The sequence below is a fragment of the Salvia splendens genome, chromosome 4 (assembly GCF_004379255.2).
Source record: "Salvia splendens isolate huo1 chromosome 4, SspV2, whole genome shotgun sequence".
NCBI lineage: Eukaryota > Viridiplantae > Streptophyta > Magnoliopsida > Lamiales > Lamiaceae > Salvia > Salvia splendens.
This window is the reverse complement of record NC_056035.1, coordinates 32,807,038-32,830,025: the sequence shown is the minus strand read 5'-3', so window position 1 is coordinate 32,830,025 and position 22,988 is coordinate 32,807,038. Positions and strand designations below refer to the sequence as shown.

Genomic DNA, 22,988 nt, shown 5'->3' with positions numbered 1-22,988 from the left:
CCTCTTCAAGGTCATCGTGCAGCGTCTGATCGAAGAATACTCCAGCCGCGTTGCGTCGTTTTCCTGCCGCTCTCTGGCAATCGAAATCGTGCCTCCAGATGCGGTCGGTCGTCGGCGTTCCTGCTCCACGGTGGTATGAACTTTATTGAGCGAAAGGGTGAGAATCATTGGAATATGGGATGGGTGAAGAGTGCCGGAGAGGGAGGGTAGAATCGGATATCTTCAGAGAACAGTGATACTCCAAATTGGTGGGATACATAAATTAGCATAACCGTGTATATTTAACGGGCTTAGGCATTATGTTGGGCTTTGAGATTAGGTATTTCTATGACATCAAATAAATAGAAAAGTGAATATATAAATCTCTATGTTAGCATTAGAAACGGACCCTACTAATATAAGATAACCTTAATTAGTTAGCTTAATAGGTCCACGTATCTTTTAGATAAAAATGTAAAGGAACAGATTTTAATTTGAAGTATTTGAACCGATATTAGATTAAATAAGTACTACATAACAAATTGACTTTGACCAAAGCAACCGCTTCCTGATTAGTTACTAAACCCTCCCTCCATCTGCAAAATCAGACTTGGAATTAAAAGGTAATGATCGCAGTGTGTTAATTTTGTAAGCATTTATGTAAAAATCGTGGTTGGAGAAGAGATGGTGTTAAGAGTCTCCTGCTCCTAACGTGAAGATTCTGTCCAATTCACCAAAGTAACACACAAATCCGGCGCCTTCGTCGCTGAAGGTCGGCGGCTAACTTCCGTTCTGGCGCGAAGATCGTTCTTCGTAGGCAGAAAATTGGGTTTCAAGAGTATTACGCAAGATAGTTGGGCAAATAATTCTTCATTGATTAAAAGACGGAATAATGAATAGCCCTATTTATAAACTATGGACCCTAGGGTTGGTTCGACCTATCCTAACTACATCGGGAAAGAACCAACAAAGAAAACCCGACGGAAATAATCGAAATAAAATAAATTCCATAATTACTAATAATTACCAAAAATAAATAAATAACCAAAAAAGACTCTAACTAACTCTAGCTAACAGAGGAGTCGATTGGGAGGCTTCAACCGATCTCTAGGCCTCAACTTCCTTCCCTCCGGAGCTGCGCGCGCCGGAGCCTGCGTATCTCCCTCAGTATCTTCCACATCCTCGGCTGGCTCTTCCGTCGTCTGCTCGCCAGCCGCCTCCTCCGCTACGTTCTCCGTTGTCGGCGAGGCGGGTGCATCGGGAGCATTCGTAACAACTCCCCCCCCCCTTAGAGACGCCCTTGTCCTCAAGGGTAATGTCTGGAAATCGCTTTCGAATTTCCGCCAATGGTTCCCACGAGGGTGACTGCGTTCCGTCCGACCAACGCACCAAGACATGCTCCGTCGCCTCACCGTCATGCCACATCGTCTGCGACTCCAGAATGCTCACCGGGTGAGCAATGGGCCTGCTCCCCCTAAACGCGGCCGGCAGGGGTACCACCTCGTCGCCTGGTACGAACGCCCGCAATAAACTGACATGAAAAACATTGTGCACGCGGCTGGCCTCGGGAAGACGTAGCCTGTATGCTACCGGACCTATCTTCTCCAGGATCTCAAAAGGTCCGTAAAATCGCTTCGCCAATTTAGAAGAAACCGGTTTGGCGACCGAGTGCTGTCGATAAGGTTGCAACTTCAACCACACAAAGTCCCCCACCTCAAACTCAATGTGACGGCGGTGTTTATTCGCCGTCGCGCTCATTCGCTGTTGTGCCTTAAGAAGATTGCGGCGGAGATCCACCAAAAGGGCGCCCCGCTCCCTAATCAAATCAGCCACGTTGGGAGGGGTCCTGTTGGACGGCGGCGCCGCGACCAACGTTGGAGGTTCCCGACCATACAAGGCACGAAATGGTGACGTACCTAGTCCCGCATGATGAAAACAATTTAATGCTAACTCCGCCCAAGGCAGAAAGTTGGACCACGTCGAAGGCCGGTCTGCCGTGAAGGCCCGAAGGTACTGCTCTAATCCTTTATTCCGAATCTCCGTCTGGCCGTCAGACTGCGGGTGGTAGGCCGTTGAGAAATTTAGCTTTGTGCCACTAAGGCGCAGGATCTCTTCCCAAACGGCATTCAAGAAAACCGGATCACGATCTGAAACCAATGTCTTTGGAAACTCGTGATGGCGGACCACAGTATTGACGAAGAGATGCGCCACCCGCAATGCATCGAAACGGGTGGGTAAGGCTGCAAAATGGGCGTACTTGGACAATCTATCCACTACTACCATGATAGTGGTATACCCGCGGGACTGCGGCAATCCGGTGATGAAGTCCATCGAGACGTCTTCCCAAACCTGAGCTGGAACGGGCAAAGGTTTAAGGAGACCCGCCGGTTTCTGTGTCGAGTACTTAGTAGATTGACAGACGACACAAGCATCCACGAAGTCCCGCACTTCCTTCCGCATTTTGGGCCAATAAAATCCTGCTGCTAACAAACGGAAAGTGCGCTCGTGGCCGGGATGACCGGCTAGAGGCGTGCAATGATGTTCCTCCAAAAGTAGCTTCTTCATGGCCGACGATGGGCTAACCAGCACTCTCCGGTCAAAATATATCAGACCATCTGCCCAAGATAAATGTGTCGGCGCTGCCCGCGACCTGATCTTCGCGGTCAGCTCTACCAACTCGGGAAATGTCGCGGTTTCCGTGCGAATTACATCCAGCAGCCGAGGCAGTGGGTGAGCCACCGCTGCCAACAAGGCTGCCCCGGAGGCCGCGTCGTCCACCGGCCCTGCTGTCTCGGCCGCCGGCAGCGAGTCAGATTCCTCGCGACGTGAGATGGCGTCTGCCGCTTTATTTGATATTCTCTTCTTGTACTCAATCCTGAACTTGTATCCCAATAACTTTCGCATGTACATTTGCTGATCCGGGGTATGAACAATCTGTTGGAACAACTCTTTTAAGCTCTTCTGGTCAGAACGAATCACAAACTCCCTCCCCAACAAATATTGTCGCCACTTTTGAACAGCTTCCACAATAGCAAACAACTCCTTGTGATAGGTGGAAGCGGCCTTCCTTCGAGGTCCCAATTTCTTGCTAAAGAATGCGATGGGATGAGCGTCCTGTATGAGCACTGCCCCGATGCCAACGTCCGAGGCATCTGTCTCCAGGCAAAACGGTTTAGAGAAGTCCGGAAGGCTTAAAACCGGCGCCGAGGTCATCGCCCGTTTGAGGGCCTCGAAGGCCTCCGCAGCGAAGGCACCCCACTCAAAGGTCCTTCTTTAGTAAATCAGTGAGCGGAGCCGCAATCAGGGCGTAGTTAGCGACGAAGCGTCGATAATACCCGGTCAACCCCAAGAATCCCCGCAGCTGCTTCACTGACCGTGGAGTAGGCCACGCTGTCAGCGCCTCTATCTTTGCCGGATCTGCTTTCAAAAGACCATCCGTAATGAGGTGGCCCAAGTATTCGACCGTGGTGCTGCAGAATGCGCACTTCGACAACTTCACAAAAAACTGGTGGGAGTGTAGTAGTGATAACACCTTCCGCAAGTGCTCGCAGTGGGCCTCCAAGAACGGACTGTACACCAAAATATCGTCGAAGAACACGATGACAAACTTCCGAAGGAACGGCTGAAATATACCATTCATTGCCGCCTGAAACGTGGACGGCGCGTTTGTCAGCCCGAAGGGCATGACCAGAAATTCAAAATGGCCATCATGGGTGCGGAAAGCGGTCTTAAAAATATCCTCCCCGTGCATCCGAATTTGGTGGTATCCGGAACGTAAGTCCAATTTAGTAAAGAACTTCGCGGCACCCAACTCGTCGAAGAGTTCGTCTGCGGTTGGGATTGAGAAGTGGTCCGGAACAGTAGCCGAGTTCAGAGCGCGATAATCTATGCAGAACCTGAAAGAGCCGTCCTTCTTTCGAATCAACAAAACTGGGGACGAGAAAGGACTCTGACTCATCTGTATAATCCCTTGTTCTAACATCTCTTGCACCTGTCGCTCGATCTCGTTCTTTTGAAAGTAGGGATACCGGTATGGCCGGACATTAATTGGCCTGGTGTTGGGTAGCAAATGAATTTTATGATCATAAACTCGCTTAGGTGGCATCCCCACCGGCAAAGCAAACACCAGCTGATGAGCCTCCAACACTGCCCTGATTTGTGGCGGTAGGTCCGGTGGAAAATCCGGTTCGACGGTTAACAATTCCCCCGTCTCCGGTTCTGGCTCTAGAGGCACAATTTCATAGAATTCGTGTGACGGAGAGTGAGCAGCTAGCAACAACAACGAGTTCAAGGACAGCTGCTGCGGTCCCGGCATATCCCCTTTCAACACGATCAATTTCTCTCCTTGACGGAACTCCAAGGTCTTTCCCACAAAATCCGTCGAGATCTTGCCAAGTGATTCGAGCCAGTCCATCCCCAGAATCACGTCCGCCCCATGCACTTCCAGAATGTGTAAATCTACCAAAAACTGAACACCCTGCATAGTCAACTTCGTGCAACGAGACACGTGTGCACACAATAACGAGGCCCCGTTTCCAACATAAACCCGAAAAGGCCGAATAGGCGTCAAGGCGAGCTGCAGGCGCTCCGCTATCCTCGCATGCAGGAAGTCATGGGTACTCCATGTATCAATCAGTACGCCCACCTCCATGGATCCAATATTCCCCGTCACACGGAACGGCCTAGACCTGCTGGTCCCGTTCAAAGAATGTAAGTGGGATAGATCTTCCGTGATAACTTGATCCTCTTGTAATTGGCACTCGGTATCCTGTTGTGTATCCTCATCGTCCTCTTCCCCAACGTAGCATAACAATCGTCCTCTTCCCCAACACAACCCCTTCCGTGATCTCTCCGATTTCTCCGCCAGCGACACTTTGATTGGGGCAGCCCGCGAGGTGGTCGAAAGGACTCCTGTCTGTGGTGGGGCAGAGCTGCCAGGCGGCGTCCCCGCAGGAAGCCGGGTCTCCCGGTTCGGCCACTGCCGCGCTCTGCTGTGCTCGGTGGTCCTGACGTGCTCCTAACCGCAGCGCCAGCGCCATTGCCTCGGACAATGATTGTGGTTGCTGCAACTCCACCGTCTCCTGGAGTGGTTGTTTAAGACCCTCAATAAAGATTGGGATCAATGCCTCATCTGAAAGGCCTTGGACCCTGTCCAAATACTTCTCGAAGGTGTTGTGGTATTCTGTAACAGAGCCTGTTTGTACCAATTTAGCAAGGGGACCCGTATAATTCTTGAAACTCTGAGGATCAAATCTGTGACGCACGTCCTCCAAAAATTCTGGCCAAGTGACGTAGGGATTGTTCTTCTGATAGTTAAAAATCCATTCAGCAGCCGGAGGTTCGAATAACATCACCGAGTAATGTAACCTGTCCTCTTCCGGCGTAAGTTTGTGATTGAAGTAAAATTCCACGCGAGAAATCCAATTCGTCGCATTGGAACCGTCAAAGTGTGGCGCCCGCATAGACACCCCATTATTATCCTCTCCCCCCTGTCGATACATAGCTTGCTCCCGATGCCGAGGGCTGTCCCAGGCCGTCGGGGGGCGGGCAAGAGGACCCCCTCGCGGGCGTTGTTTTGGCGGATCCCAACTGGTCGGTCGCCGCACCCTAGTTCCGCCCGGCGCCTCCTCCTCTCGGCGATATGAATCGTATCCTCTCTGCGAATTCCGTCTACCACCCCGTGGTGGCCGGCCTCCGCGATTGCCGAAACGATTTCTAGGGTTTGAACCCTTCGGTAGTGTATACGAATCGCGGTGTAAACGGTATTCCCGATCGTCGGAGTCATAATCCTCGGCAGAGAAGTCTTCGTCCAGCGTGGGAGGACTCTCCATAGCATCCATCCGACGATCAGAATTATCCATACGCGTCTCCAGTTTATCGAAACGAGACATAATTCGATCAAACCCTTGTTTGACAGGGTCGACTGCCCCCTCCCCTAGGGGTCTCTCCCCGTCACGACTAACATCGCCCGCCTCATGCTGCGGTTGGCCAGCGATCTCGCGAATCACAACCCCCGACTGGCGGCGAGAAGATCTCGTGCCTAATTCCGTCGCGTTGGCTCCTGTCAGCGGGGGTCTAGACGGGCTGTTGACGCCTAACAAATCCATGAGTACGGAATGAAAGCACCACTTGTTAAGAGTCTCCTGCTCCTAACGTGAAGATTCTGTCCAATTCACCAAAGTAACACACAAATCCGGCGCCTTCGTCGCTGAAGGTCGGCGGCTAACTTCCGTTCTGGCGCGAAGATCGTTCTTCGTCGGCAGAAAATTGGGTTTCAAGAGTATTACGCAAGATAGTTGGGCAAATAATTCTTCATTGATTAAAAGACGGAATAATGAATAGCCCTATTTATAAACTATGGACCCTAGGGTTGGTTCGACCTATCCTAACTACATCGGGAAAGAACCAACAAAGAAAACCCGACGAAAATAATCGAAATAAAATAAATTCCATAATTACTAATAATTACCAAAAATAAATAAATAACCAAAAAAGACTCTAACTAACTCTAGCTAACAGAGGAGTCGATTGGGAGGCTTCAACCGATCTCTAGGCCTCAACTTCCTTCCCTCCGGAGCTGCGCGCGCCGGAGCCTGCGCGCGCCGGAGCCTGCGTATCTCCCTCCGTATCTTCCACATCCTCGGCTGGCTCTTCCGTCGTCTGCTCGCCAGCCGCCTCCTCCGCTACGTTCTCCGTTGTCGGCGAGGCGGGTGCATCGGGAGCATTCGTAACAGATGGCAGGTGGATCAGGATCAGATGCAGTGAGCTTATCTTGTGCTAGATGTGCCAAACCTGCTCATCTCCAGTATGATCACTATTTCTTCTTCCACTACTATACTTAATTTATGGTTATTTTTCTGGATTTTGCTATGGACTCTGCACTGTTAAAAAATTTTTAATGGTGTTTGCTGCTCTGCTTACAGGTGCCCCAAGTGCGTACAACTCAAGCTCCCCCGGAAGCTGCTTCTTTCTGGTTCGTAAATTGATTACGTTTCTGCAATTGGAATCTATTTATTTGATGCTGGATTCGATTTGTATTGGATTTAACAATTGATAATCGTCAAAGCTAGTGAATTAGCCTGTGCTGATTACTGATTAGGCTTTCATTCCTGTTGTTAATGCCTATTGTCGATGGAAATCCCCTTTCCAGCTCCCAAGACTGTTTCAAGGCATCCTGGACTTCCCATAAATCTCTTCATTCCAATCCTATTTCTGGAAATTCTACTCAACAAGATTTGGGGTGGTTCTACTGCTTAAGGGAAGGACAAGCTCGGACACCGAAACTTCCACATTTTGACTGGACTGGGTAATATTTGTTGATTTTAACTCCTATTCCATCTACCAAAATTTATGCTTCATTTCTTATATGCTATACTTTTCTGTCTTTTTCAGACCATATCCAATATCACCGAAACGTACGGTACCTACTCATATTCACCAACCTGACTGGGCAATTGATGTAAGTTTCTTTACTGATATACTTCAAATGCTTACTGTGTTATGCTTTCTTTATGCTAAAACTAGTACCGATTCAGCTGCATTCACTTATCTGTTTTCTATCTTTTCAGGGAATTCCTAAAATCGAGCCCAATAGTGATCTGCAATATGTTGTGGAGGTAGTCATGACTAGTTTCTACTTATGTTCTCTATTTACAATCTTAACTTACATATGACTGAATGCACTTGCTTTTCATGATACACTATAATTTATGAAGATCAAGACTCCAGATCAAATTAAGAGAATGAAAGAAACTTGCCTGGTTAATGTGCAACTGAAACACATTAAATCAATTTTGGTCTTGTTATACATCCAATAAACAATATATGGATCCATGCTACACCTTTCATTATTTTCTCCAGATTGCTAGGGAAGTTTTGGATGCTGCTTCTCGGATAGTAAGACCTGGAATTACTACAGCTGAAATTGATGCTGTGGTTCATGAAGCAACAATTGCTGCTGGTATGAAAGACACACCATACATTTCATACTATATTTCCTAGTCCTGTGAAGAGTTTTATTGTTTTAAATGGTAGATATGATTTTCCTATGGTCGTATTTTTCCTCCAGGAGGATATCCATCGCCATTGAATTATAATTTCTTTCCTAAGTCTTGCTGCACGTATGTACTTCTTACATTGAATTTTCTTTCATATGCTTACCACTCTTTAGTCCTAAATCATCAAGAATCGAACTCTTACTTGTCTTAGGTCAGTGAATGAAGTTATCTGCCATGGGATTCCTGATGCAAGGTATGTCATAAACCCAAACAAGAACTATCATATACCATGATAGCTGATCCTTTAAATCCATTTCTCATTATGCTCTCTCCGTCCCATTCAAAGTAACATGTTTTCCTTTTTGGAATTTCCCACTCTAATTGCACATTTTCTAAAATGGAAACATCAATCTCTCTATTTTATTATCTCTCTACTTAACTCACAAAACAACACTTGCATAAAATCCATGCCGAACAAGAAATGCTTCACTTAGAATGTGACGGATCTAGTATTTGATTATCCTACTTGCGCTATAGCTAGTGTCTGATGTATATCTTGGGGTTTGGGTCCTATGAACCTTCAGCACATTATTTTCTTCTACTTTTTAACTTGTTTGTTCTTGGCTGAAGAACTTAGACTCATGACCTCAGGAAGGAAAAGTAATTTTCCCAGGAACTCAACTCTTTTCTTCTGAATTCAATGTGGGAAGTTTAGACGACATGTTGTTTATCATGTATAATGATAGTAACAGATCTAGGTAATTATCTTTGTAAGGAAATACCTTTCTTACTCACTTCCATGCATACTTTTCAGGAAACTAGAGGATGGAGATATTGTAAACGTTGATGTTAGTGTGTATTATAAAGGGTTACATGGTAAGGAAACTCATAGCCAACTCTAGGTGATAGCTATAATTTGTTGTTGTAACATGACACTGAAAATTTTCTTGCTTTCTTGCTTTTGTAGGTGACTTGAATGAAACATTCTTCGTGGGTAATGTTGATGAAGCATCTAAACGGCTGGTTCAGCATACATACGAATGCCTGGATAATGCAATTGCAGCTGGTTAGTGTTATCATTGTTTTATTATTGTAGATGAAGTGAAAAGGTTTTTGTTGTATGAGCAAATAATCAACCTTCATCATTATTTACTTACTTCTCTATTGACTTCTCTGTGGTAATTGAGCATTTTCTTATTTCTCTATTTATTAACTTTTTTGTTAAGTTTAGAAAATCCTGATATGTGCTACAGGCGAGATCTTATTGTGGCCATGGTATTGGTGAGCTCTTCCACTGTGCACCAAATATACCCCATTATGCAAGTATCCTCAAAATTGAGTTGGATTGTTACTCTCTTTAACATATTTCTCTGTGAAGGTAATGATAAGGCACGTATGTGTCACAGAGTTGTTTTCGAAAAATCGATTGACTTGAGATGAATGAATTCTTGATATATCTTTGCAATACCACTCTTGATATGAGTATTTAGGTCGTAGTATTATACATCATCATTCTGTATCATCTTGTGACTTCACTTTCCCATAGAGCCAGACATTTATGATTGAACCTATGATAAATTCAGGTAGTTGTCTAGTTGTTAAACCTGTGCAGTAGTTGAAGCTCTGTATTTAATATATTTTCTCTTTGCATCCTAAATCACTTCCCTCGTAGGCGTTTGGCGTGATCGAATGTGGCCTGATGGATGGGCTAATGTAACTGCAGATGGGAAACTTAGTGCCCAATTTGAACATACGCTTCTGGTAATATTCTTTTCAGAAAACTTGGTTTACATGAATCTTTCTGTTCTTGTGGTAACACCTGCACGCCTGGTTTACACAAACATGCAGGTTACAGATACAGGAGTTGAGGTTCTAACGGAGCGGCTGCCCTCATCCCCCAAAGTGTTTCCCTGGCTAAGTCCATGAATGTGGTTTTACACTTCGTTGTATTTGTAACTGTATTTGTGTAACTACCAAATCTTTGGGTTGATTTTTTTTTTTTTTTGTTAGATGTGCTGGAATGAAGTTGGTATTGTGCAGTTTATACAGAGGAAAGAGATGTAGCTAGCTGCAGATATTATTGACTATTGAGGAACCATAATTGAACTCTCCTCGAAATATATGGTGTGTATAATTGAACCATATTGAGGAACTAATTTTATTTATGAACACATATTATAGAAGTACTTATTGTAGCAAGATGTATGTTCCATTAGCATTGGGGCCATCAGATTATCTAGTGTGAACATCTTATTATCTATATGCATTCAAATGTTCACGCTCCACCTACTTCAGCTAAATAAGATAGGTGATACTGTTTCACAATCTGTTGCGGCCTAAGCATTTGTGTTCCTAGAGCATTAGCTCTAAAAGAAACATAATATTTGACCTCAATGTTCCAACTATTGGCCACTTTCTATTAAATGTGTCATTTAGGTTGAGTAGAACAATTTCACAAACTGTGCATTTTATGCTTCTATCGAAATGTATCATTTTAGTGATACTTCAAATATTTAATTACAGATAATATAGCACGTAAATTGAATTAACAAAATGCAAACTATAATATGCATCAACCCAATATTTTCAATAGCAAATAATATTAGAGATTTCTGTGATCAGTACCTAAAAAAAATATCATAGATCCCAATTTTTTTTCAAGAAGTGAGCATTGATACTACAAAACATGACTATATCATACCTTCGTTTTTTTCCTCAATTGTAGAGGAAAATTGGCCAGAGTAAGATAATATCTTGGTTGGGGAAATTATTTTTTTTCTCCCATTTATCATGTGTGATTCAGATATGAAACATGAACTATAAAAAATTCTCAAGTAATCTAGTGTGTAGATGAGTGAGAGTTGTATCTCAAAATAAGAAAGGCTAAAAAATAGGAACATTTGATCTGAATTCAAGCATGTATAAAAGCATTTGCAATCCACAATTATGTGTGAAAAACTCAGCTTAGATTGGTGATTCTGGCATTCTGAAAGTGGTAATGAGTGGGGATAGAGCCTGGAGAAGATTATTGGTATTGAGTGGTTTGGTGATGTAGGCATCGACCCCTGCCTCCATCATCCTATTCCTCTCCATCTCGTCCCCGGCACTCAACGCTACGATCGTTGTTCGAACATTGTAACTGCCCTCGGCTTCTCTAATCCTTGCAGTCGCCTCGCTTCCGTCCATCACCGGCATCTGCCAAACCACAACATTACTCACCACTCATCATAACTCACATTGATCAAATTGCTCTATCTTTACTAGTATTTATTGAGTTATTTCGCTTTTAGAGTTAGAGATATAAAGCTTAGTTGCATTGTAAAAATGGTACCTCGCAGTCCATCAATATGCAATCGAAACGACCCGATTCCCCGCCTTTGAGCCTCTCGCATACAAGCTTTAACGCTGCCGCCCCATTCTCGCAGCATATAGCAACCGCACCAAGACTACAAGCCACAAATGTAGCTATCTTCCGGCCCACGGGATCATCGTCCACCACCAGTATCTTCTTCCCCGCCAATGGCTTCCCCACCTCCTCCTCTGCACTACCAACCGCAGGTGAAATCTCCCCTCTTCTAATAGCCATGCCCCCGAACTCCGGTAATAGACTAACCGTCTCATACAAACGTGATCCGTGAAACGGCTTTGAGATGATCAAATCCGGTGGCGCCAGCTCGTCCTGATCAAAATCCAGCGAATCCAACCAAACCACCCTAGTATAGCACCTGATATCCTTTCTGAAATCCCCAATTTCTCTCTTGATATCCGATAGAGCCCCCACGCGTGTGTCCACCACCATCAGCACCATTCCAGACTGATCAACGCCATCGAGGCTGCTCAAAGGGACTGATCTGGAGCTCGAAGAGCTGTTACAGCTATGGCTTGATAGGTTCATCATTTTCTGCTTGATTTTCTTCAAAGTAGGACCGAGTTGCTGGTGCTGCTTCACCGCGTGCACCTTGATCCCGAGCCTCTTCATGAAGGCTTGCAACACATTGCTCCTTTGATCGCTCTTCAACAACAGCACCACTCGCGATTTTGGCGGTTTAGGCTCCCAAAAATTGACTGCGCTCGGGCGTGCTGTCATCAACACGTTGAATCTAAAGCAAGTGCCTCTTTCGCCAACTTCCTTGTCCACGATCCCTATCTCTCCCCCCATTAGGCGCACCTAGAATTCAAACAAGCAAATCAATCGATGAATGGAATAAACTAAAGTCATTTTGATTTTTCTTACCAGGGACTGCACAATCCCGAGGCCTAGACCAGTCCCTTGCTGTCCCACAGCGGTTTCCCTCACTTGGATATAGTTCTCAAAAACAGATTTTCTCTTCTCCCTTGGAATGCCTTTTCCCGTGTCGTTCACATCGAATGTGAAATCCATGCAGTTGGGATCGCTGTTTGATTCGCTGTTTGCTCTGTGAATCTTGAACAGGCAGCAGTTGGTTTGAGAGGAGCCAAGCATTTCATTTTCGAGGCAAGGTTTTCTTGCCCAAGCTCCAACACTCACATGTCCCTCTGTGGTGAATTTGACAGCATTGCTAAGTAAGTTGCTCAGTATTTGCTTCAGCTTGCTCCTGTCACCTCTAGCCCAACAACATCTTGCGATGGACCCATCACATGGGTCCAAGATTACGTCTACCCCTTTCTTCATGCCCACAGGATGATACAGATCAACCACGTCTTCCAGAAGCTGCTCCACGTCGAACACCTGCTCCTCAAGTTGCATCTTCCCAGCTTCTATCTTGCTCGTATCAAGGATACAGTTCAATATCCCTTGAACAAATCAATAAAATCAATTGGATGTGATACACGAAAGAACACTCGTATCAATTGGTTTCAGAAAAAAACTGACCTAAAAGGTCCCTCGTGCAGGATTCCATCTGCAACAGATTTTCCAGGACTTGTGAGCTGCAAGGGTCCCTTTTAATAAGCTGAGTGCGACACACTTCTACGAGGCCGCTTATGCCTGCTAGAGAAGCACGGATGTCGTGGCTTGCACTTGCAAAAGCGAGGCTCTTGTTCATGCTCTTTCTCTCCGATTGCTGGGTTGATTCCATCTGCTTTATCAACGCGCCACACAGTGACATCTCCCTTCTAGCAGCTCCCACTATCAGTGACACGAAAATGCATATCGTGATCACCACAGCACCAACCATTACAACTATCAGAGCAAAGCACAATCTTATGTTCTTGTGAACTAGGCTAGAGTACTTATCAAGTGCCACAGCCAACACAAACACCTGACACACCAAAAACCACAAATATATGTATTCAAATTTCTCAAACGAATTAATATTAATTCATAGATGATGCTTACAAATTCAACTCCAGCAATCTTAGCTGGTGAGCAGTTGAACACATACTTGTTCCCTCCAATGCTCAAAATACGCTCGCCGTTGCAACTGACGTTTCCCACCGTCTGGAGCTGGCCATCATCGCCGTTTGACAACTGAAACAAAACCTGATCTCCATCCAAGATGACACTGACACGACTGCTTGGGAAGCCTTTAATGGTCACGTTCCAATCCTTTGTAAACAAATACAAGCTTCCATCATAAAAGGTCATTTGAGCAACCAAGAAATCAACCAGAGGCTTCACACGAAAGCCTAAAGAAATTAGTCCCTTTCCATCCAAACGAACAGTGCTGAGTAGCAGAACATCTTGAGAATCTCTCCACCCACTCCCCACTGAGGCATATCCATTTGTGCTATTCAAGGCTCCTTGTAACCAGCTGCTTTTAACCAGTTCAGGTGCGGGAAACTTAGTCGCCACTCCATACAACTTCCCTGCATTACGATTGGCAGGCTGCAAATACCATGTGTACTTCTTCTTCTCCGCATCTTTTCTTGCAGGAAAGGTTGAGTTCGAGTACAATGCAAAAGGCTCGTCCCCTTCTTTACCATACGCGAAGAATAGGCCATTCAAACCAATGTAAGAAATCTGAGACAAGTATGGAATTGTTGAAAAGGCTTGAAATAGTGCAGGAACCACCTGCATCATTGAAGAACACAAAACAAAACTAAGAAAAACTGTATATTGAACTCATTATAGATATACTACAGCAACCTTTGATTCAATATTTGTCAATTGGGGATCATTATCATCCAAACAGAAACTCAAAATTCGGGCAATGCTGACGGCTGAAGCATTGTTGGGAGAGAAGAATGCAGCTGCATTGTGAATTTGTGACATCAAATCTTGATTGATGTTGTGAGCTATCAACTTCACTTCCTTCTCGATTGGTACAACCTTGTTGAACCATAATGTGACCAACACAGCAGACAAAGATAACACCACAAGTATCTACACAATAGTTAATAGTATCATTCAAAAAAGCCCTACAAATTTGTGCTACAATAACAATTTCCAATGAATATTTGTTTGAATTGACTAGCCCCATCAACTTAATAACAAACTAATGAAGAAACATAGTTTGTGTTTAAGAATTACTGAAATACATACCAGGAAAATGAAGAAACAAACAGGACGCAACACTATCAAAGAATTTTGCTTCATCTCTTAGAAAGCAACAAGTTAAAATGCATTTCGATAAAATGCTAAAAGAGAAACCAAAGCAACTAATTAAAACATAAGTATAGAAAGTATAATAATGCGTTTCAATAAAAAGCTAAAAGAGAAAGCAAATCAACTAATTAAAACAAAAGTATAGAAAGTATAATTCCTAGAAATATATCCACAGGGTAGAATCTTGATATTCATTTATATTTGCATAAATGCAGAAAATCGTCTAATTATATTAATAATGTAAATATTGCACATCTTATAATTTTGGGAAGGGGATGAAACAAAAGGAAACTAAATGTACTAATTTATGGAAGGAAATTAAACATTGAAAGGGATACATACACGGACCTTTATCTCTCTCTACTCCAGTGAGAGAACAGCTAGTGCTTCTACTCGCTCTGTTATCTCTACTGCTTCTCAATTCCTCTTTGCTTTTAGCATTTTGTTGTGGTTTTGGATTGCGCGGTTAGCTTCTGTATTTCGTTGAGGTCGTTTTTTGCCATAACTGCACTACAGAGCAATGCGAGAATTGGCGTTTCAGTTAATTTTATGAATTTTGAATGTGCATTTTAATGATGATCGCGTGAAGTAAATTTGTTGACTGGCACTGTAAGGGTGTCCACGATAAGGAGGACACCCCAATAGCCTCGCTCCATTTTTTATCTATAGTCCCAAAATTTTGTTTCCGTCATTATGGTGGACACTTCCACACTTCCAATAGCCCCCAAATTTTATAATCAATTTTCATTTTAAAATATTTTTAATTTTAACCAGGTATAATTAAAATCATCGCAGTGTAAATAATTAGAAAACGAGGTAATTGGGGCCGAATATTCGTTGTATTGCAAACGGGTAAAATTATACAACCAATAATTAAAATAAAATACAACTAAAAATTGAGCTTGCTTCATAGTGGAGGGATTGTGTGAAAATGGTGAAAAAATTTGGGGTGGATGAGTGGTATTTATAGAGGTAAATAAAAAAAATCTTGAAATGTTAGCCGGCGCAACGAGCGCCGGTCACTATGGTAGCCGCGGCTATAGGTGTGGCGCAAAGGAGACCCACCGCATCCTCGTCCCCTCGTCGCCTATCCGTCGTCCGCCGCCCACCGCCCCAAATTCGTCATCCGCCCCATGGGCGGACACCTCCGCCACTATGGACCGCCCCGAGCTAGCCACCAGGTGCGGCTATAGCCGCGCCTAACCATGGTGGGTACTCTAATTGAAGTCATTCTGATTAACAAAGTTTTTTTTATCAAAACTACTCCCTCTCCCTTAGTGATTAACTTTTTCTGTTCCCAAATTCACACGGTACATCATTTTCTATTTCCCAATTCCCTTTAGAGCATCTTCAATAGCGGCGAGCGCACCGGCTAGCCGATTCTTAGCGCTCGTCGGTCCGCTCGCCGAACCATTACAGTCGGCGAGCGCCAAATCGGCGAGAAAAACGGCGAGCGCACGCCGATTCCCGAGCGCTCGGCGATGGGCTCGCCGATCTCCTAGCCGCCATTGCAGGCTCCAGATCGGCGAGTGGGATTTTTTTTGTAATTTTGTAATTTTGGGGTAGCCGGGTCGAACAAAGACCTCAACGTCCTCAACTCGTCGCCCCTTTTCAACGAGCAGTGCCAGGGCGTCGGTCCGCCCATCAGTTTTGTCGCCAATGGGATCCAACATGATATGGGCTACTACTTGGTGGATGGGATATATCCTAGGTGGCCCGTCTTTGTGAAGACGATCAGATGCGCATCAGATGAGAGGAAGGCCTACTTTGCGGAACGGCAGGAGTCGGCGTGCAAGGACGTGGAGCGCGCATTTGGTGTGCTTCAGTCTCAATGGGCGGCAATTAGGGGTCCAACGCGTTTGTGGCATGTCGACTGCATTGCTGATATAGTGTACGCATGTATTATCATGCACAACATGATTGTCGAAGATGAAGGTGTACAACTGACTAGTTGGGCCAACGACGATAATGAAGCCGGTCCAAGCCACAGCGTGGCCACCCCCAGCGTACGAAGTGGGGTACCTCACGATGAAGTCGGCCGCCTCCAAGCACATGCCGACATACGGCAAGTGAAAGCTTATATTCGACTCCAAAAGGATTTAATTGATGAGTTGTGGGCGCGGAGGACTGCACGACGTTAGTTTTTTTTGTAATTTTGTAAATTTGTAATTTTTTTAATGTACCTTTTTTAATTTAAATGAAATTATTGCATTTTCTCGTATATGTGTCGTAAGTTGAATTCCGTATTTTGTGTGATTGTTATTTTTATAATTTTGTTTATTATGGCTGAGATATTGCTTGTCCAGTTGCTTGTCCTGATGATGTGGCAGGAGGAGTTTGTGGCTAGGCTATGACTGGATTATTGCTATTGGAGATGCTCTTACATCAATGTCTCTCTCTACTCTTTTACTCATTTCACCATTGAAGCACTATTCTTGCTTACTTTGCTGCCAAATCGAGGGGTTCACCTGCGGTGATTAAGCAGACCGACAGTGCTGGCGATCATATCCGGACCCCTGCGATGATTAAGCAGACCGACAGTGCTGGCGATCATATCCGGAGCAGGAGCAGCTGCGCTGGGGGACGAGAGAGAGCGTGGTGACAGGATTGCAACAAATTCAAAAGTGTACCGGTTGAATCGAATTCCGGTTTCCGGCCAAACCGGGCAGCTCAACCGAGTCAAAACGGCTCAACATCAACACGGTTTAACATGCTCAACCGGTCGAACCGGTCGATCTGGTCCAACTTTGAAAACACTGATTGTATTAAATGGAAAGAGAGAAAAGTAAGAAAGAGATGAAGTAACGAGAATAAATAAGAAATGAAAAGTGAGTTAATTATTACCAGGAAATGACTTAATTATAAAGAATTTTCTAAAATTGAAAAAAGATTTAACTATGATTGAAATGTGGAAATACAAATTTAGTCTCTAATCAATTAGATTAATATTTTTGGTATTAGCACCATTAGTTATTGGATATATGGTATAATCACACTGGAGGAGGGATTTTTGCACCAATCCGGAATATTTTTACGTTTTTAGCTATTTTTAAGTTGAAGGGTAAAATTATTCTTTGACTATACATCGCCTAATAGGGGTACTAATTTTCTTTAGTTGTCAACTCTGCCAACTCATCAACGCAATATATTAAAAATGTAAATATGATGATATTAAAATGTCAACACATAATTTTGTTGACATTCAATATATTGTATGTGAACCGTGTTGACATTTTTAATACATTGCGTTGATGAGTTAACAGAGTTAGCAACTTAAAAAGTTAGCAATATAACACCCTCCTCCAATAATATATGTCATTTAAATGTTACCCAAATCATTATTAAATGCTTCATTGGGTACCTTCTTTGTGATTTTTGTTTTAATCACAAAGAAGGTAACTCAATGAAGTATTTAATATCATTCCACAAACTTTTTGAATGAAACATATTATGGGGTATTCGATTTGCAAAATTGTATCCGGGATTAAACTTGTAGTGTGTTTGGTTCATGAGATTCATTCTCACAACTCAATTCTAGATGGATAAACATAAGATAATTAGTCATAGCTACCCATGTGACTAAAATAATCTTATAACTGAATCCTAAATTATATTTTAGTATTATTTTATCTTGTCAACCAAACACCACCTTACTAAATATATAGTCAATAGACAATTTTACCTTCAGTTAAAAAAAATAAAAATATATTTTTTATTTTGTAATGTATTTTTTCATAATTTTTATTTTTGTAATGGATGTTTTCATATATAAGAATTTGCAACAAGAACTTAAATAGATTATAGATGCAATGAAAAAGAAGATTTAAGTGTCTAATGTAAATTCTTTTACGAAAAACTACATTACAAAATAAATTATAGTTCTTCCATCTAAAAGGATTACTATGAAAAAATAAATAAATGTCGATTGCAATATTTACAAGAAACTAGTACCTTATTAAATTAAAATTTACTATGAAAAATAAATAAATGTCGATTGCAATATTTTTACAAGAAACTAGTACCTTATTAAATTAAAATATGTTTTAATATCATATGATATGATATGCGTCTTTCCCTTTGTCGAAGTGAAAAGAATCACCCTGTTTTAAGAATTTCGCCCAAAAAACCCTAGTCGTCTTGTTTTTCTCTAAATCGCACAGTTGCGAAGGTAATAATCTCGGTATACTGTTTGATTTCGATAAGCATTGGATGAGTCGAGGTATCTGTTAATATTTTTCTGATGAATTTGTGGTTGATACAGTTAGAAAAAAGATGGCAGGTGGATCAGATGCTGTGGAAAACACGGGCTTATCTTGTGCTAAATGCGGCGAGCCCGCTCATCTGCAGTATTAAATTCTTTCTTCTTTTTCTCTACTATTTTTAATTTTATCTTTTACGGCGTGGATTGAATCTTAATTAATTTGCTTTGCTGGTGACTGCTGGTGGGGTTTTTACTAGATTTCTATCAATGTTTTGGAAATTTGATCCTTGTGTTGGCGTGCTATGGTCCGTGCCCTATTCATGTTGGTTTTTGCTGCTTATAGGTGCCCCAAGTGCGTACAACTAAAGCTTCCTCGTGAAGGTGCCGCTTTCTGGTTCGTTCTTTGGCTCCACTTTTGGAAATTATATTTTTGTTGATGAACCGGACCTAGATTTTCACTAACTACTAGTTGTGTGTTCACTGAAATTGGATCAAATATGTTTTTTAAGCTTAGAATCTGTTCACAATTAAATATAGTATAACACAAATAAAGTAGGTCAGATAATGATAAATGATAATTGATAGTTTAATTTATGGTAATGGAGTATCTAGCTGGTTTTATACGTATTAGTCTCTAAGAAGTAAGTCTGACATTGACTGCATGACACACTATTGTTAATTGGGCTTCCATCTGCAATATTGATGTCAATGCCTATTCTTGATAGAAATCATTTTCCTTCCAGTTCCCAAGACTGTTTCAAGGCGTCCTGGAGTTCTCATAAATCTGTTCACTCAAATTCAAATTATTCTTCCCCTGCATCTGAAAATTCTAGTGAAAGAAATTCGGGCCTGCCCAATGATGGCTGGCTTTACTGCCTGCACAAAGGACAATCTCGGACACCAAAAATGCCGCATTTTGACTGGACAGGGTAATAATTACTTCAACTCCTATCCCACCTCTCTAAAAAGAATGTTCTTCTCCAACTACAAAAAAATTTAGCTCAACTTTTTACTCTGGTTTATTACTCTTCCTTTTCAGACCATTAAGATCATATCCAATATCACAGAAACGTTTTGTACCTGCTCATATTGATCTACCTGACTGGGCTATTGATGTAAGTTTCTTAGTTTATATAATTCAAAATTATTGCTGTGTTTGAATTTTTATACTGTATGCGGTATCAATGGCTTGTGTAGGTATTAGGTTGATTGATGTTCACTAGGACTTTCTCCAGTGAGAAGACAATAAAGACATATACCTGCTATTCTGCTAATACTCCTGCCTATATTAAGTGCATTGACATCTACATTTTCAATCATTTTTCAGGGAATTCCAAAAATTGAGCCCAATAGTGATCTGCAACATGTTGTTGAGGTAGTCAGTAGTCTCTGAGTTATGTGCACTGTTGACAGTCTGACTTGTTAATTTTTGCTGAACTGGATATGACTAATGCATTCGCTTTCATTTTATAATTTATGAAGATCAAGACTCCAGAGCAAATTGAGAGAATGAGAGAAACTTGCCGGGTAAGCATCTTGATTGTTCTGTTCCCAATAAAAAAATTATGCATACATGTTCATCTAACTGAAAAATGTGGGAGTTGGAGGAGAACCACACACCATGCACACACTAAACCACTAATAAGTTAGTAAAAAACTGCTAAAAGGAGACATTTTCCCTACATGTAGAGAGTCACGAAGATTCAGAAAAACCTCTCGCTTGGTAAATGTATAGCTAAAAGCATGGAACAACATTTCACTGCAACTTGTCTTCTCGAGAGTCATTATTATTGTTTTATGCATACACTATAGTATATATTTTCAGCATTCTGGTTTTGACTTCTTGTTAAACCTTTCATTCTTACCTCCAGATTGCAAGGGAAGTTTTGGATGCTGCTGCTCGGATAGTAAGACCTGGAATTACTACTGATGAGATCGATGCTGTTGTTCATGAAGCAACTATTGCTGCTGGTATGATTTACATCCCTCACATAGTCACATTTCACACTGTATATATCTACCTGCTAAATTTTTTTGTTGTTTTCCGTGGAAGATAGTGTTTCTGTGTTCACTTTAATTTTTCGTGCAGGAGGATATCCATCTCCTTTAAATTATCATTTCTTTCCGAAGTCTTGCTGCACGTAGGTATTTCTTACTTTGAATTTTCTTCAATGTTATTTACATCGCAGTCCCCATACACATCAGAATATGAACTCTCAACTCTCTCAGGTCAGTAAATGAAGTTATCTGCCATGGGATTCCTGATGCAAGGTATGTTGTGAACTCAACTATATGTATGATAGGTGCTAATGTGTAGCACATAAATATGGTGTCTGATGCACTTCTCATGACTTGGTCTTATGAATCTCCCATACTTTCCTTCTGCTCTCTAACTTGTTTCTCCTTGGCTCAAGCACTTGGGACCGACCATGAAGCCAACCTTTTGCTTTTGAGATATATGTAAAAACGCCAGAGGCCCAGACATTCTGTACAATACTTGTAATGAACGCGGGTAATCATTCTATATGGGGAAAGTACCTTCTCACTCACATCTGTTTCTGTCGTTCAGGATATTAGAGGATGGTGATATTGTAAATGTAGATGTGACTGTGTATTATAAAGGGGTACATGGTAAGGATACTCATAGCCAACTCAAGATCATAGTTATTATGTATATGTTCGTTATGTACAGAGACTAAATGTTTACTTGCTTGCCTGCTTATGCAGGTGACTTGAACGAAACATTCTTTGTGGGTAATGTTGATGAAGCATCTAAACGGCTGGTTCAGTGTACATATGAATGCCTGGATAAAGCAATAGCAGCTGGTAAGTGTTTGTCCTTTTTGGGTCTCGTGACTTAATTCTTTTATTATTTAGCTCTCTTTCTCTTTTTTTCCCAATTTTCGTGTGTACGTTTCAAATCTCACTCAAACAATCATGTGAACTCTAAATTAATGGTTGCTTCTTGTGATTATTACTTTCATAAGTTCATTCGTTTCTCTGCTTTAAATATCTGCGGAGTCATGCTGCTGACTGTTTATTGTGTCTTATTCATGCTCTCTATAGTTAAACCTGGGGTGCGTTTTCGGGAAATGGGAGAAATCATTAGCCGGCATGCTTCTATGTCTGGTTTCTCTGTGGTAATTGAGCTTCTCTTGTTTGTAAATCTATGAACATCCATTCTTACTTTTGAGTTTTGACATTACTGATATAGAAATGCTATGTTGTCTCATTCTGCAGGTGAAATCTTATTGTGGTCACGGAATTGGAGAGCTCTTCCACTGTGCCCCAAATATACCTCATTATGCAAGTATCCTCATAATGGAATTGAACTGTTACACTTTTACCATGCATTGTTAAAAGGATATTTCTAACGAGGCATGTTTGTTTTAATAAATTGTCGCTCAAAAATTAAAATGACTGATAAATGAACTCATGTGATGTCTTTGCATTAGGATTTTTCCTGATCCGAGAGTATAGGTATCATATCATCTTTCAGTATTACCTTGTAATTTCACTTTCCCATGGGGCCTTAACCCGAGCAGGAAATAAAGCTGTTGGCGTGATGAAAGCGGGCCAGACATTTACCATTGAACCTATGATAAATTCTGGTAGATATTAGTTGCTAAACCTTTGCCCTGTGTTTGAATGTCTGGATTTATTTATCTTCTGTGTGCATCTAAATCACTTTCATGGTAGGTGTTTGGCGCGACCGGATGTGGCCTGATGGATGGACTTCTGTAACTGCAGATGGGAAACGCAGTGCCCAATTTGAACATACACTTCTGGTAAAGTCTCCAGTTCTTATTACACGATACATAATTTTATGACCAGTATCAAATACTAGAACAATTGGTTTTCATGAATCTTGTTATTCTTGTGGGTAATGCCTGTGCACCTGGTCTTGCAGGTTACAGATACAGGATGTGAAGTTCTTACGGCACGCCTGCCATCGTCTCCAAAAGTATTTCCTTGGGCAAGTCCATGATCAATGGATTTATGGTCCAGGGGGTGATTGGTGAGATATTCAAGCAACATTTTGCAACTGCTTGAGGAATGCGGTTTTCTCGTTTCTTACTTGTTCGGAGTGGCAAGGTGTTGTATTAGTACTTTGTGTGGTGGTTATCAAATTTTGAGTTAAAATTTTCCAAATGTTTGTATAATTTTCATAAACAGAATAAGATAGCAATTAGCAAACGGAAGAGCTTTAAGTTTTCTTATTTATGTGATTTCATAGAATTATGTGGCATTTCCAAGCTGAAATTTTTTCTCAGTTTAGAATTTG

The 22,988-nt window shown here is 42.2% G+C and overlaps 2 protein-coding genes and 1 pseudogene across 4 annotated transcripts; 2 read left to right on the top strand and 1 right to left on the bottom strand.

The window, feature by feature from the left end:
- Nucleotides 1-6,495: 6,495 nt before the first annotated feature.
- LOC121801287 lies at nt 6,496-10,175 on the top strand (annotated as a pseudogene).
- Nucleotides 10,176-10,789: 614 nt separating this feature from the next.
- LOC121800494 (histidine kinase CKI1-like) lies at nt 10,790-15,035 on the bottom strand. 3 transcript variants are annotated; one of them, XM_042200061.1, is made up of 7 exons: nt 14,845-15,035; nt 14,044-14,280; nt 13,294-13,968; nt 12,829-13,216; nt 12,211-12,749; nt 11,308-12,144; nt 10,790-11,171 (listed from the first exon to the last, which is right to left on the bottom strand). In XM_042200061.1, the coding sequence occupies exons 2-7, from the start codon at nt 14,167-14,169 to the stop codon at nt 10,941-10,943; spliced, it is 2,796 nt and encodes a 931-aa protein (XP_042055995.1). In that variant the 5' UTR covers nt 14,170-14,280; nt 14,845-15,035; the 3' UTR covers nt 10,790-10,940. The 3 variants fall into 3 exon arrangements, with proteins under 3 accessions (XP_042055995.1, XP_042055993.1, XP_042055996.1); XM_042200059.1 differs by having other exon boundaries at nt 14,851-15,035; XM_042200062.1 differs by lacking the exon at nt 14,845-15,035 and adding an exon at nt 14,440-14,508.
- Nucleotides 15,036-18,517: 3,482 nt separating this feature from the next.
- Nucleotides 18,518-22,923, top strand: LOC121799513 (methionine aminopeptidase 1A-like). The gene is made up of 17 exons (XM_042198905.1): nt 18,518-18,670; nt 18,764-18,848; nt 19,047-19,097; nt 19,447-19,632; nt 19,743-19,818; nt 20,031-20,078; nt 20,186-20,230; nt 20,575-20,674; nt 20,793-20,844; nt 20,933-20,974; nt 21,273-21,334; nt 21,431-21,529; nt 21,770-21,843; nt 21,944-22,013; nt 22,249-22,314; nt 22,403-22,491; nt 22,614-22,923. The coding sequence occupies exons 2-17, from the start codon at nt 18,775-18,777 to the stop codon at nt 22,689-22,691; spliced, it is 1,212 nt and encodes a 403-aa protein (XP_042054839.1). The 5' UTR covers nt 18,518-18,670; nt 18,764-18,774; the 3' UTR covers nt 22,692-22,923.
- The last annotated feature ends 65 nt before the right edge of the window (nt 22,924-22,988 follow it).